Source organism: Myripristis murdjan, chromosome 2 (genome assembly GCF_902150065.1).
Source record: "Myripristis murdjan chromosome 2, fMyrMur1.1, whole genome shotgun sequence".
NCBI classification, from domain to species: Eukaryota; Metazoa; Chordata; class Actinopteri; order Holocentriformes; family Holocentridae; genus Myripristis; species Myripristis murdjan.
The window spans coordinates 17,603,969-17,618,581 of record NC_043981.1 but is presented as its reverse complement, the minus strand read 5'-3'; the positions used below and the strand labels follow the sequence as shown (position 1 = coordinate 17,618,581).

Genomic DNA, 14,613 nt, shown 5'->3' with positions numbered 1-14,613 from the left:
ATGAAATATGCTGAGAATATTTTTATACATATATAAAAATAGTTTCCCATGTTTAGCACCAAAAATGGAGAATTATATACAAAAACTTAAACCGGATCTTTTAGCTTGTAAAATCATGAGGCATCCACATTTCACAGAACTACTCGCAAGGTTAATAAACTCACTTGAATTTGTTTTGAAATGTAATCGAACAGTATGAACAGTGAAAGTATCATTTCTGAAGTGCGACTATGGAAACTGAATCTTCATTTTTTCATTTTAGTGATGTGAACTGGCAGACATCACATGGATGAAGCTGATGAGCGCATAAAAAGAGAGTTGCTGCATTCATTGAAATCCATCTTGAACATTTTATCGACTATAAGGTTTGATCTTTCAAAGGAAAAGCAGTAAACAGACCGTGATGGATTGCTTGTGCCTCACAACTGGCAGCAATTAAAACCCAAATCCTCTCAGGAAACCTCTCGTCAGGTTCTGCCTCTGTTGAATCTTTAACAGGAGGTTCAGGTTCAGGCGGTCAGGTGCTTCATAATTAAAAGTGACGGCCACAGCGCGCTGACATTTGGTGGGGGCAGGGAGTTTAATTACAGCCTGTGTAAATGCTGCTGAGGTGCCCTTAAGCAAGGCATCAACATCCAGAGGACCGTGATGCACATTGCAGCTGTCCCATCCTGTTAAATCACATTCCCATGAGGGTCAACTTACCTGCTCGAAACATTTAATCTAATAAGATCAGTTTACCCCACAGTCTGTAATGCCACAGCGATGTAAAACCCAACAGGACATGATGTGGAAAAAATGTATTCATACATACATGAGTTTAGATGTGAAAGCAGGAGGATGAAAAACATGATGAGACAGTTTTTTAAAGTCCACAAAATCAGTTTATGTTTGCAGATGGTACAGTTTTAAGATTCGGTGAGGTTAGACCTGAGCCAAGTGAAAAAAAAGTTATAAAAGTTAAAGAGTTATAAGAGGAGGAAACTAATATTATGAAGACTAATTCACTGACAGAACAGAAATAATGGATTTAAGCCAGTTATCTTCAAATTATCATCAACATATCCTGTGCACATTTTTGCTTTTGTGTTTGTATTTCCGGCTGTTTTCCATATTAGCAAAAAATGGTAGCGTTCTCGGATAATCCCAGACTAAATAAACAGTGCATATTCCCAGATAGCAAACACATCATCCCAGTGTAAGCTGTTGATCTGAGACTGTAAATCAGATGAACATCGGGAAAACCCTAAATAGTCCGATGCAGGCGTTTCGTTGGAGTTTTACAATGGAGGCCCAACTTTAAAATTCTCCAATGAGATGAAATAAGAAAAATCAGTAATCAGTCTTACATAGGGCAAGATGTAGATCCTAGCAAGAGACCACCTCCACTGTTAATCTTGTCATAAAATAACTTAAAAGAGGGAGAAAAATTAATTGCCTTGAGTTCCCTCATTCAAAATTGTTGGACTTTAAAGGGTCAAAGGTGCCTTGATGGACACTGGACAGGACAGACGCCTGTTGCCAAGCCACATGGATTACTGAGATAATCCTCCATAATTGCTGAAGATGACCAGTTTGCTGCTTCCAAAACGCCGCCTCGGTCCGACCAATCGGAGCCAGTCGTTCCCAGGCTGTGCATGCGTATGACCTCAGAGATAAGTTTTTCTGTCTGGACTCTGTTTCGGGGCTCGTGTGTCCTGAGAACAACACTGTGCAAAGATAAAGGAGGATGTGAGTATTTTCCTTGGCCGCCGTCCAAAATGTGGGAGCCTTGAGAGCCTAAATCCAGACCCTAGGTACCGTGTTACGAGATGCCTCTTGACCCCTGTATACCTCGAGAATTCCCCTTTCCCCTGCATTCGGTCCTCGCCTCCAGCCTGTCACTGCCGGCGTTACGTAACGGGATAGGAGGAGGCAGTGTTCCGTAACCATACCTTCAACCTGCTCAATCATGTCTGCTAAATCCTCTAGGAGGGAAGGAGGGGGGGAGGGGGCCAGTGGCGAGGGAAGGCTGGGAAAATAAAAAAAAAAATGAACCTACACAACGCTACTCCCATTTCCTTGTGCTTCATGTGCGTCTCAAGGGATTACTCGGATGAGACGGGTCACATGGTCTCCGCAGTTCGTTTCACCGTAGGCCGGCTTCTGTGCGGCTCCACATGCATTCCACCGGTTCAAAGCGATTACGAAGCAATAAAAATCGTCAAAAACTGCAATAATACACCAGGATGAGATGTTGGTTTCCAGCCTGCGCTCAACCTGATGTATGAGGTCGGATTTATGGGGTTTTTACGAGGCACGGATGCTTCTCTCTTTCCTTTATTGCATTTCGTGACTTGTTAAACATTTGTGATCTGTTAAAAGGAAATTAATAGGATTTTTTATTGACTCACAACATAAAATTGCTATTATCTATCAGTGGGGGGGGTTGACGTGACCCATAAATAACTCTGCAAAGTGATTTCTGGCTTTCAAGATGATAACTATCCAGTCCGTTCCTTGTTTTGGAGAGTAAATTCTCCACCAGGGCTGCAACTCATGATTTTCATCGCTGATTATGCATACTTTGCTTGTTTTTTTGATTAATCGGCTAATTTTCTAGGGAATAAAATCAAAAAGTAATGACCAAGCCTGATGGGAAGTGATCAGAGCCTAAAGTTTTGTCTTGAAATGTCTTCTTAGTCTGACCAGCAGCCAAAAAAACCCCCCAAATATTCACTTTATAATGATTTTAATGGAGAAAATGAGGCTTTCTTAGCATCTTAGTGATGCTGGAATCAGATAATGTTTGATATTTTCACTTGATAAATGACTAAAACAGTCAATTAAACTGTTTCACCCGCTCATTAGAGTTTCTCGCGTGTATTTTCCGTGCAGGTGGGGAGGATCAGGCGGACGGCGGCGCGGCGCAGGGAGTTCCACATCCTCTTCATGGTCATCACCACGGTGGTGTGCTACCTGCTCTGCTGGATGCCCTACGGCGTCGTGGCCATGATGGCGACCTTCGGGCGGCCGGGCCTCATCACCCCCGTGGCCAGCGTGGTGCCGTCCATCCTCGCCAAGAGCAGCACCGTCTTCAACCCCATCATCTACATCCTCATGAACAAACAGGTGAGTCCGCACAAACGCCAGCTTGTTAGTTTTCAACACAACACACACTCAAAACCTGCATGCATTCTTCCAGCATGCCTGAGGTGGATTTTATAAGAATGCATTAAAAAAATAATCAGGTCTGAGACTTAAAAGGTCTGAGATGATGAAATTTGAAAGTCTGTGGCGACATGAAAAGTTAAACCATGTTTCAGCACGGCTGCAAAATTAATTGTAACTGAGTATCATAATTTTATGATTCCACAGTTTATCATGTACTTGGTGATGATGTTGACAGTGTGGTAGTATCAGGCACTTTCTTTACACCCGACAAATTGCAGCCTTCGAATGAGAAACGTGCACCCTGTGGCCAAAATTAAAGTTTTAAACTGTTACGTGTGGAAAAAACAAAGCAGGGAACAAAGTGGAAAATAAAAAGCTGACCTAATGTGGGAGAGGAAAAACTTTAGAACATGCTTTAAGTCTCTAAAAATGGATCACTTGTCACTTAGGTTTCAAAACAGATAACTGCAAACTTTTCAGTGGGGTTGTAGCTGTGCCTCAAAGTAATTAAACAGCAATAATTAATTATGTAAACTTTGCAAATAAGGATGCAGTAAGAGTAAGAAGAAGTAATAATAATAATAATAAAAAAAAAAACTTAGAATTTGCAGCTGCTGCTAATTAGAGGAACATTGCACTGTAAGAAGCAAAAAACTTAAATTGTGTTTTACGGTACAAAAGTGCAGTAAAGTAACTGTGTCCTCAAATCGACACAAATAGTTGTGACTAATACTCTGATATTAGTATTTAAAGAAAGAAAAGTCATAATTGGCAGCTCTTTAGTGTGTGACAGTGTGTGTTAGCAGCTTTTGCAATCCAGAAGAGCACCTTGGACCTTCTTTTGGTTTTGTGAAAAAAAAAAAAAAAAAAATGGGTACAAGGTTAGTTGGATTGAAAAGTAACACAAACAGGTTCTGTCCCAAGCTGGAAACACGGATAATAAATATCTTTCCCCGGGAGTGTACAGAAAGCAGAGTCATGCACAAGAGCTACTAGCTAGTACAGCTTTATTTAGTCCAAGTAGAAAACAATATGTGAAATACTGCACTTTTTCTCTCAAGTGCCTACAGAAAGCCTATCCTTAACACAGGCCTCTTACACTAGAAAAAAAATGAGGACAATTCTATTGCTGTCTCTCTGTGCAATCCATTAAACCCAATGACAAACACCGACACATGGTAAGGGCGTAGATTGGATCTGGTCATATTTACAACACGCCGAAGTCTGCGCCTTGAAAATACACGGCTGCTGTTGTGGAAGAAACAAGAGGCTGCAATGTTAGCGTTTCAATTTCACTTTGCTGACCAGCTGATATTGTCATTTTTGCATTGAGCGGTTGCTTTATTTCCTTGATCTCCTAATGAAAACCTTATTGGGTGTGTACTGTTTAAAAAACAAAAAAACAAACAAAAAAAAACGCACAGGAATCAGGGAGGAACTTCAATCTTTTCCCCCGTTCCTGGAAAGTGCAGATATGTGGTTTTCGTCCAGCGACAGCGATACAGTGGTTAGGACCTGTCAAGCTTATCGTAGCAGCAAAGGCTTTCACCCGGCAATCGTTTTGGCACAATATCAAGTCTGTTTTCACCGCCAGAGGCATCTCAGCTGTACGAGGGGCCTCTAAAACTATTCATAGCTGCGTTTCATTACAGCTGGCTCGATTTCCCAAAGAGAAATAAAACAAATTCAACCCTTGTTTACACAGTGCGCCATATACGGACACCAAGGCCGGGAGAAATCAGTTTGACAATCGGGTTATTATGGGTAAACAATACTTTATGGAATGCAGACGCGCTAACAAGACTCTTGTCAGAAACTGGCTGTTAAGTGCTGGATAACAAATCCTTTTTTCTTTTTTCTTTTTCTTCTCGGAGTCGATGTATGTGTAAGAGCCTGTCAGTGATTAAAAAATTATATACAACATGCATGAGACAGATTGCTTCCAGAGGCCAGTAAACACAAAGCCTTATCAGTCAACGGGTGATCTCACTCGGTGTTGGGGAACAAGCGGCCTTTTGTGCCGAGGCCGTTGTAACTCGCCGCCGAGAGGCACTCCGTGTGTCGAGGTGTGCGCCTCGCCTGCAGCCACGCCGCCCAAAAACCCAGGACACAAACCACGACATATTTCAGAGTTTCAGAACGAGTTTCACCACTTGTAATTTTACTCATTAAGCGAGTCAAATTTTGGCAGAATTCCCCCCCGTGAGGATCCGCCCGGTGTCTGCGGAAGCGTTACATCAGATAAGTTTTCCGTAAATAATTTAGCACTGTAGAAGTCCTTGAAACTGGCCATAAAAGTGAATATATCAAGCGTGCTTCCAACCGAAAATGATGAATTTTGAATAAAACTGTCTGGACAAAAGCTGATTCAAAGCCCGAAATGTGTAAAAATGTCCAAAAACAGGTCTGAAGGCATGCTCCCTGATCTATGGTAAGCTAATATCCCTGAATTACATAATAAAATTAATTAAGAGAAGTCAGATGCTGACCGAAATCTGGCCCCTGACCATCAACACCCAACAAATTAAACACAATCACATTCTCGAGAATCTCCCAGATTATGGGACTACGCATTACAGAACTTACCTCAGTAATACATTACAATCAAAACAAAAGTCATTCACTTCTATCATAATCCGTTTTCCTAACAAGAGACTATGTTTAGCCACCAATGACAGAGTTAAAGCCCTTAAAGCAGCACTAGGCAAGGTTTCGATGCAAAAGATTTAAATCCCAACAGAGAGGAGCGTCCCATCACCGCTAATTGAATCAGATTAAATTCTTGGTTAAGTTGTGAGACGCAGGAGTCAAATCCAAAACTGTCTCCTAAAAAGCTCCTAAACGATTGGATGAACCTCTTTATCATCTTTTCCCAACAAACGCCAAGAGGAAATGAAGGTAATGAAGTACTTCTGTTAAAAAAACAAAACAAAACATGCAGTTATCACCTGCTGCCACTTGGGGTCGCCAAAGTGCACACTTGCCTAGTGCAGCTTTAAAGGAATACTTCACCCAAAAACAGTCCATTTTGTATTATTTACTCTCCTCAAGATCTTGTACATTCAGTGAAAAAAGCCTAAGTTGATGATGACTTCAATAATCAGCGGCAAAAAGGATAAGAAATCTTCCGTTTCAATTTCTATTTCTCAAGTTCTCTTTTTCAATCTTTCGTTTCACAATTCATGTTTTAACTCTCCATTTGGCTCTTAAGAACGTCTCCAACCAATGTTCCTTCACCAAAGAAATGCAAGATAAACCACTTCTCCTGGGTTCGACTGGCTTACATGTTCAACAAATTCAACTTTCTCCACCGGATTTTTCAAGAGAAGTTAACATTGTTTTTAGAGAAATGTTGGTTTGGGATGTATTGAACGTACAAACAGAGATTTCACAACAGTGTTTTCGTATCCCTTTTGTTACTGTTTATCAAAGTCGCTGCTCAGCTGTTTGAATAAAAACACTTTCTTTGTCAGCTATTCAGGACACCTTGGGCTGAGTGAACGGTGCACAGTGTGTAGGTTTTGGGTGAGGTATCCCTTTATAATTATTGACACAAAAGCCCCAATCCAGAGTGAGAGCATAGCAGCACGTCTGTTGGCGGTCTGTGCATGAGTTAATCGTGTTTTGGAGCTGGAGCCGTTTCGTTTGCGTCGGCTGTTTGTTGCCAAAACTGACCTGAATCTTGAATCACAGCACGTTCTGGAAGTCTCCGCTCTTCTTTAACAAGGCCTATCTCTGCATCGGCTTTGTGTTTGGATGAACTGAAAAAAATATATATCTGGATTGGGGCTTCTTCTTCTACTTCTTTTTTTTTTTTTTTCTTAAATCAAAGGAGCCATTCCACAGAAACGACTTGAACAGACGATAGAACAACATGACGCCTGCATGCCTTTAACCTCTTAAATGTGAGCTATTGCTAGAGGGATTTTTTTTTTTCCCAGCTGCCGCAACAACCGAGAAAATCAGCTGACGCTTCTCAGACATAACTTTGAATTATCTTTTCTAATAACTATCTGTACACCCTTCTTGTCAGTTCCGCCTCAAAAATGTGCACTTGTAAAAGCCACATTGGGAAAGCGTGAAGACAGCGACTGGCTGTCTCTGCTGCAGCGGCCACTGCCGATGCTTTAATTTAAGACCGAGAGAGTTAAGGCAAAGAAAGACAGCTGCTGAAAGTGTGACCTCGCTCCCATCCTCTCCTTTGAGCTGTACGTTTGCCCCCGATTAAAGAGTTAGTGAGGGCATTTGACGACGTTATCCAGCTCCCAAATCCATCAGAGAGAAGAGTACGCTTGAAGGAATGAGGACTCGGACGCTTACTGCGATCCTTCTTCTGTGGCAAAGGTTTGACCGATGTGAATCTCTGAAGGCCGATAACAAAACTGATATTCTTAGATTGTGAAGCTGCCAAAAGCTGATATTTTGTAATGTACATATCAATTTGAATGTTGTCGTGGCAAGAATAAAAAAAAAAAATCTTCGTTTTTTTTCCTCTGGGATTTTATCCTTGCCACGATGGAAAAGCCTCTGAAGCAGCATTCAGATGACGGGACACTAACGTCCATGGTAACAAAACTCTTAGTTGGGCCAGCAGCTCCTTAAGGCAAGGTGAGGCAGGTTTCACCACAGGCTTTACAGACTGTCGCCGTAGAAATGTGTTGAGTACAATCCTCACCTCCATCACATCGGCACTGGGCGACAAAAACTAATCCGCTGTCTGATATACCTGCCATGGCGGTCTGCTACAAATATCGAAAAGGTCAAACCCCGGCGGGCTCACAGTCGACAGCACTGAATCCACGCAGGGTGACTTTGCCTTTGGTCCTCAGGTCGTGCTCGGAGGCGATGTTCATTCTCTGGACCAGCAGCTTCTCGTAGAGCAGCGGGTGGTAGGCGCCCAGCGTGCAGGCGGCGTCGTAGTATCGCTCGTGGTAGTGGCACAGGTCCGTCTGCCTCACGGAGGGGATGTACTCGTAGACGTGCACCTCCCGGCAAAGCGCCATCATCAGCAGGATGCCTGCAGCGGAAACAAACATTTCATGGGGTTACTGGTGGATTTGACCCTGGGCTTGGTTTCTAGCTGAAGGGTTAGTGATGTTACGTTCGCAAACGATCTGAGTGGCTCTTTGGTATGAATCAAGTCGTAGGTGAGAGTTGTTCTTTATAGAGCTGTAACTAAATTTCAATGCCTGCCCTGATCTATTCCCCTTTACATGAGGTGACTGAGAACACTCACCTGGATTCTGGGAAGACCTGCCCACACACACTTTGATTGGCTAATCCTAACCTTAACAAACCTAAAGCAGCCCATCGAGGCAGAGTAGAGGCAGGTATTCCTGGAATACAGGTGGGATAACGCAGTCAGACTCAGAGGTGTTTAGAGAAAAAAGAAAGAAAGAAAAGCCAAACTCAAAAAGTCAGCAGCATTTTGAGGCACTACAGCAATAAAAGCAATCAAGGGGAGTGAAATATTTGCAAATCAAAAATTGAATTTCAAGCCCAACCCCCATAAGAGCTGGTTCCCATCAAAGAGCTGTAATTCCCATCACAACTGAGGATCAAGACATGCAAAAAAACAGGGTTATGTAACCAGACCTGACCAGCTCCAGGCTGAGCAGAAAAGCCGAACCTGATCCGGTGTTTGTTTTGTGGAAAATACGCGTCTCAACAGCTAAGAAAAACATCTTGAATTTAGTGCATCTAGTTGCATAAGAGGGTATAAAATTGATGCCTTTAATGCCTCAGGAAAATAGCAAAGCTCTGAGGTTGAGAAGACACTAATGACCAGTTGTTGTTTTATTAGTATTATTATTATTATTATTATTATTTATATAAAGCAAACACTCAGAGTAAGGAGTAAGTTGTTGCAGATGTCCTCAACTTGATCTGAGCTTGACAGGACCTGATCCTCTTGGAAGCTCATTTTCCAGAAGACACTGGGCTTGGGTCAGGGTCGGGTCATTTTACTCTTAGGCTGAGCTTTAGGCTCTTTGTCCTTTGTTATTGCAAGTTGTTCTTATCTGAGCTGCTTGTCCTTTTGTGTATCTGTAAGCATGATCAGGGGCTCAGGTCAGGTTTGGGTCGGACTCGGCTAGGAACTTGATGACATGCAGGTCCCAACAGCGGGTTGGTGATTGCAACTGCATGCTGTGCAGCCGAGCTTTGATCAAACTCACAGAGCTTTACTTTAAATTCTAGTGGAGATCCCGAGGTTTCCAAAGATCCCAAACACGTGCTGCTGAATTCCAGGGAAATGCGTCTAAAATGATGCACAAGACATGGAGATCTTTTCTATTTGATGTGATGCTGCAGCCATAAAACAACAGCGTCTTGGCTTTGAATATTTCCCTCAATATGGATTTCTTTCTTTCTTTATGTCTTTATTTTTCTAACTTTGAAGCTACTTTAGGGGGATTTCAAGGGAAAATCAGAGTTCAAGGGGTTAAACAAGCAACAGTAATGTGTTCCTTTGGCCTTCCTTTAGGGGTCAAATCAAAATAACGTATTATGTGACCAAATGCAACCTGATCTCCAGATGCTGCCCTTCCTGTTCCAGACTCCCCCTCTTAGGAAAAAGAAAAGATTCAAATTGCCATTCATCCCAACAACTACTGTACTACCAAACTCAGAGACAAACAAGAGATAAATAAGAGATAGCGAGGACTGTTTCCTGCGTCTCTGCTGCACGCACATAGGATTTACTTGCAACGGAGCTGGAAAATTGATTCCCCCTTTCACTGCCGGAGTAATTACAGGATTTTCTCACAAAAAGCAATTATGGCTAATAGACTGCAGTTGGAAGTGTGACTGTGTCTATGCATAGCTGAAAATATCATGCCTGAGCTCTGCATGGCTGGGCTTATGTCTGTAATCCTAACGTTGCTCTGGCACCTAAACACGCAGGGAATAATCTCCCCGATTCTTATCATGTTTACTGTTACAAAGCAGTTATGATCTCGTTATTTATTACTTCTTTTGTTTGTGATTTGATGAGGGAGGGGATCAGTTAGTGGCATGCAGAGATGCTGCAGAAAATTACTGGAAGAAGACAGAGACGATTGAAGCGATAAGCAACCAAATGCAATCTCGCCCTCTTAAAATTTGATTTGGGCCTGCCTGTACATACAAAAAATAAAGTACAACAGCAGGAAATTTCGTTAAGATCACAACTAAAATAATATGTATGCATAAGGGATGCCAGTAAAGAGGAATAATTATAGTTTATTCTTTTGCTTTTTAATAACCTTTGCACAAATTAAGGCAGAATCGACAACATTATGTGCTTTAAACACTGACTTTAGGTCACTCTGTCTTGTGTTTGCAGCTGTGAAAACCAAAATCCAATGTACTGTGAGTTTAGCTTTGTTATTACATGAAACACCTTAACTATGAGGTATGTTTATGCTCACAAACCAGCCAAGTAGCCTAATGTTACTGTAACTGAATTGATATGATCACCTTGAGCCATGTGCCGTGAGCTTCTACTAAATCTGTACGTTTGGCTTCTTTATTGGGGATATTAGTGACAGTTTTTCACCCTTAAGGCAGTAAAACCACTGAAATTAGTAAATAACAGCGGAGTATTGGGGGAAATTTCGGGTTGAGATGTCTGTGGCTGCAGATTTGAGGATGTGAAAAGCCCTCCTGCAGCATTGTCACCAATAATTAGGAAAAACAATGACTATTGCCAGCTAATCTTGGGTTTACAGATTCAAACAGACGCATTTCCTCCTTGTTTCCTCCGTTTCACACTTTGAATTCACTTCAGACAACCGAACAGCACGTTTCGGGGATTTTGGGCGACGGGTCACTGCAGGAGCCGCTGCTAGGCTCTGCTTTTCCGTCTTGATGCATCAAAACGTACCAGTCATCCTCGGTATGTGTGTCATGCGAAGGACCCATGCTGTTGAGCAAACACTGACGCACAATAGGTCGGAGCTGAATCTGTATCAACAGCTGCTCTGGAGTCACATTATTTCAGAGAATAAACAAGCCATGGCAAAGAAGGGCGTCTGCTCAAAGAGTTGGGGATACAATAATAATAATAAATAGTGTAGTACTTTCCTAAAACATGGTTACAAAATGCAGTGTGAAATGACAAAACAACAGTCAGTCTACTGATTTTGATCCGTTCCTGTCATGCCGCCGTCCAAGCCTCCAATTTGTAGACACGATTACTCCAAAAGTTTTTATTCAAATCTTTTCAAATACACTGGTTTGGTGCCAAGTGGCAGGGTGTGATAACTAAAGGAATACTCCAACATTTTGGGCAAAATATGCTTTTTCCAACTGAGACCATTGATACCATTTTCACCTCTGTACATCCAGTGGTTTGGTTCCTTCCTTGGGAATCATTAGTCTAAGAGAGCCTTCGGAGAAGTTCATTTGTACCTTCAGCGGTGTGAGGATCACTGACATAGATGGAGGGATAAATGTGTTAAGCGGTTACAGTTCAGCCATCTAACTTCTTTTAATTCCAAGATGTGTCTTTCAAATCCATGTGATCCACCGTGTAAATCAGACAGCTTCAGAGCGGCTGCACGGTTTATTTTTTCACGTTGATGGAGCCAGGCTAACAGCTCCCATAGACCTCAAGTCTTTATGCTAAGCTAACAATAAATGCTACCCATAGGAACTGAATCACTGGACATACGGAGGTGGAAATGGTTTCTTGGTAAGTCGGAAAAGGGTCTTTCGCCAAAGTGTTGGAGTATCCCTTAAAAAAAAACCCATCTAGATCTAGTTTGCAAAAGGCCAGGATGCTGGAACATGGAAAGTCAATTAGCCTAACTAACCAGCTTGTCGAGAGCAGGTCGGCCTCTAAAAAAATGTCTACAGAAAACTCAAAAACAGCTGATCAATGGTTCCTACCCTCTCTGACTTTCACCCTCTCTGAATTTTTTTTCTCTGTCCCGCCCAGTTCTACCGGTGTTTCCTCATCCTGTTCCACTGCAAACACCAGATGACGGAGAACGGCCACTCCTCCATGCCGTCCAAGACGACGGCCGTCCAGCTCAACCGCAGGGTGTACGAGAGCACCCCGGCGGCCACGGGCCACATCTCGGGCTCGCCCCAGTACAACAAGGACTGCATCAGCCCCGCGTCAGAGAAGGCAGAGCCGCCCGACCCGCCCGCTCTGCCCGACATCATGCCGTGAGGCCGGGGCCGGTATGGACCTCAACGCGGCGCTGTTTGTCAACGTCCCCGCCCTTTTACCGTGTGACAGTGACCCAAAAAAAAAAAACTCATGATCGTGCTCTTTTGGACGGGGTGGGAGGGGGTGTCCGCCATCGATCGTCTGGACTGAAGGCTTTAATGTGTCGCAATACGTCGACCTCTTGGAAAACTCAACGATGATGTCTGCTTGGTGTCGCCCCGAAGTCTCGGTGCCGTGGTCGTGTGAGGTGTCGCCCCTCTCCTCCCCACCCCCCGCCGAAATCTCAGTGCCGTGACCGTCCCGGGGGTGTGGAGAACTGTTTACTGTTGTTGTGTCGCAAAGATCTCATGAACAAACTGTTCACGAAGGTGCTCAAAAAAAAATCTTTAATTTCTCCATTTAAGGTCTGTTAGGTCATCAGCTGCACCGTGTAGTTTGAGGTGAAGGATCTGAACCGGTGACTCGCCCAAATACCCGCAAGAGACCGATCCAGCCATTGGAGAAGACCCACTTCTTAATGCTTGATGAAATAATGTGGTAACTTCCAGCAATCCCCAAAAAGGAATTATAACTCTGCTCCCACTTTGCTTGTGCAAGCTACAAGAAAATGTCTCTAATTAGCTGGTTTTGATTTCCAATATGCTAATTTGGCTCCACTTTTCAGGAAACAATCTGACATGCAAGACGAATGCACCAAGTGTGGCTTCTACAATGGCTGCCGCTGCAGTTTTTAGTGCCAAGTGACTGAAGCTGTGGTTTTTTTTAAATCTTGTCCTGCTGGTTTTCTGTCTAATCAAGACGTTTAATTATAAATCACCTGCCATCAGAAGCTTAAATAAGTCTCCGTCCATTATACCACAAAAAGTCCACATCTACATCTGCACACGTCCAAGACAAAAAGTTAATAGTTCAACAATGAAATCCAAGAGGAGATCCACAGTGCGGCCCGTGAGCTCCCGATAAATTTTAATGAGGCAACCTTTTGCCTGAGCCGCATGAAGGTCTCTGTGTGAGATTGAAAACACAGCCTCATTAAACCTGGCTGGGAGCTACAGCATGACGATCACCTTTTTCATAATCCAACATGTGGCCAGTGCAGTTTTTTTTTTCTACCAACAAGGTAAAAAACTGCCAAAGGGATGAGATAATCCCACTTGTTTCCAGTGCAGTTTCAGGATTTTTAAGTATAAATGTGTTGAAACGAGGCAGAATAAGGCAGATCAGCCACTACGATCAAGAAAATGACACTTGACTCAAGAAAATTCTGGAAACAAGATGATTAGCCCTGGAAAAATTGGGATTATCTCATCCCACTGGCAGATTTTTTTTTATCTTATTGGAAGAAAAACAAGTTTTGAACACTGAAAATGAAACTGAATGACTTGTTAAAATGGAGATTTTTTCCCACTGTAACACGTCATTTGATCTCATCTTAAGTGTCCAAAACTTAATTTGTTTCCGACAAGGTCAAAAATTTGTGAATGGGATGAAATAATCCCACTTGTTTCCAGTACAGTTTCAGGATCTTTATATTTTGTGGGAACAGGTATAAATGTGTTGAAACAAGGTAGAAAAAGGCAGATCAGCCACTGGGATCAAGAAAATGACACTTGATTCAATTAAATTCTGGAAACAAATGGGATTATCTCATCCCACGGGCACTGAAGATTCAACAAAATCTCTTGCTGAGATGGAGATTATGAGGAAAACCAGCAGTAATCTGACTCCGGAGAAAACCAAGACACAAACTTGCGGCTCCGTTTACACCTGCTGTCAAAATTCAATCTGTGTGTTACGTGCTGCCTCGACAGGAATCACCCCGCTCAGCTTTTGCGTTCACACCTGTGATCGGGTCTCGTTTCTCGAGGGCATAATCTGAACTGACCACAACAAACATGGCGGGTTGTTCAATGAGCAGATTAACCTGTCAGATTAACGACACGGAGCGCCCCCCTGGAATCCAACGGGAATCCAACCTCATTTTTTCTTTCTTTTTTTTTTTTTTTTTAGTATCTGCTTTTGAAAATCAGATAATAACGTGACCATAATCCAGGTTTCAAACTGCATCCTGGTGCGTTCTGGATTATGAAATAATTAGAAATATCAGTGAAGTTTGCCGTCCACTTTGTTTCTGCGTGTTTTTTTTTTTTTCGACACAGATTACATTTTAATAGCAGGTGTAAACGGGGCCTGTCGCTTCACCAGATTTATAATAAAATAAATAAAAAACATCTTGGTTGGCTCGGAAAGTCACGAACGCGTGGCGAGCGACTCAAAGCAACTCGCAGGTGTTTGGTTTTCCA

The 14,613-nt window shown here is 42.6% G+C and overlaps 1 protein-coding gene across 3 annotated transcripts in view; it reads right to left on the bottom strand.

Annotated features, from left to right (window-relative positions):
• Positions 1-4,143: 4,143 nt before the first annotated feature.
• LOC115374399 (beta-galactoside alpha-2,6-sialyltransferase 2-like) overlaps positions 4,144-14,613 on the bottom strand; it is a 68,372-nt gene continuing 57,902 nt past the window's right edge. For all 3 annotated transcript variants that reach the window (XM_030073275.1, XM_030073283.1, XM_030073291.1), the window contains exon 6: positions 4,144-8,170. In XM_030073275.1, the coding sequence (XP_029929135.1) occupies positions 7,914-8,170 (257 nt within the window). In that variant the 3' untranslated portion in view covers positions 4,144-7,913. The remainder of the gene's footprint in view (positions 8,171-14,613) is intronic.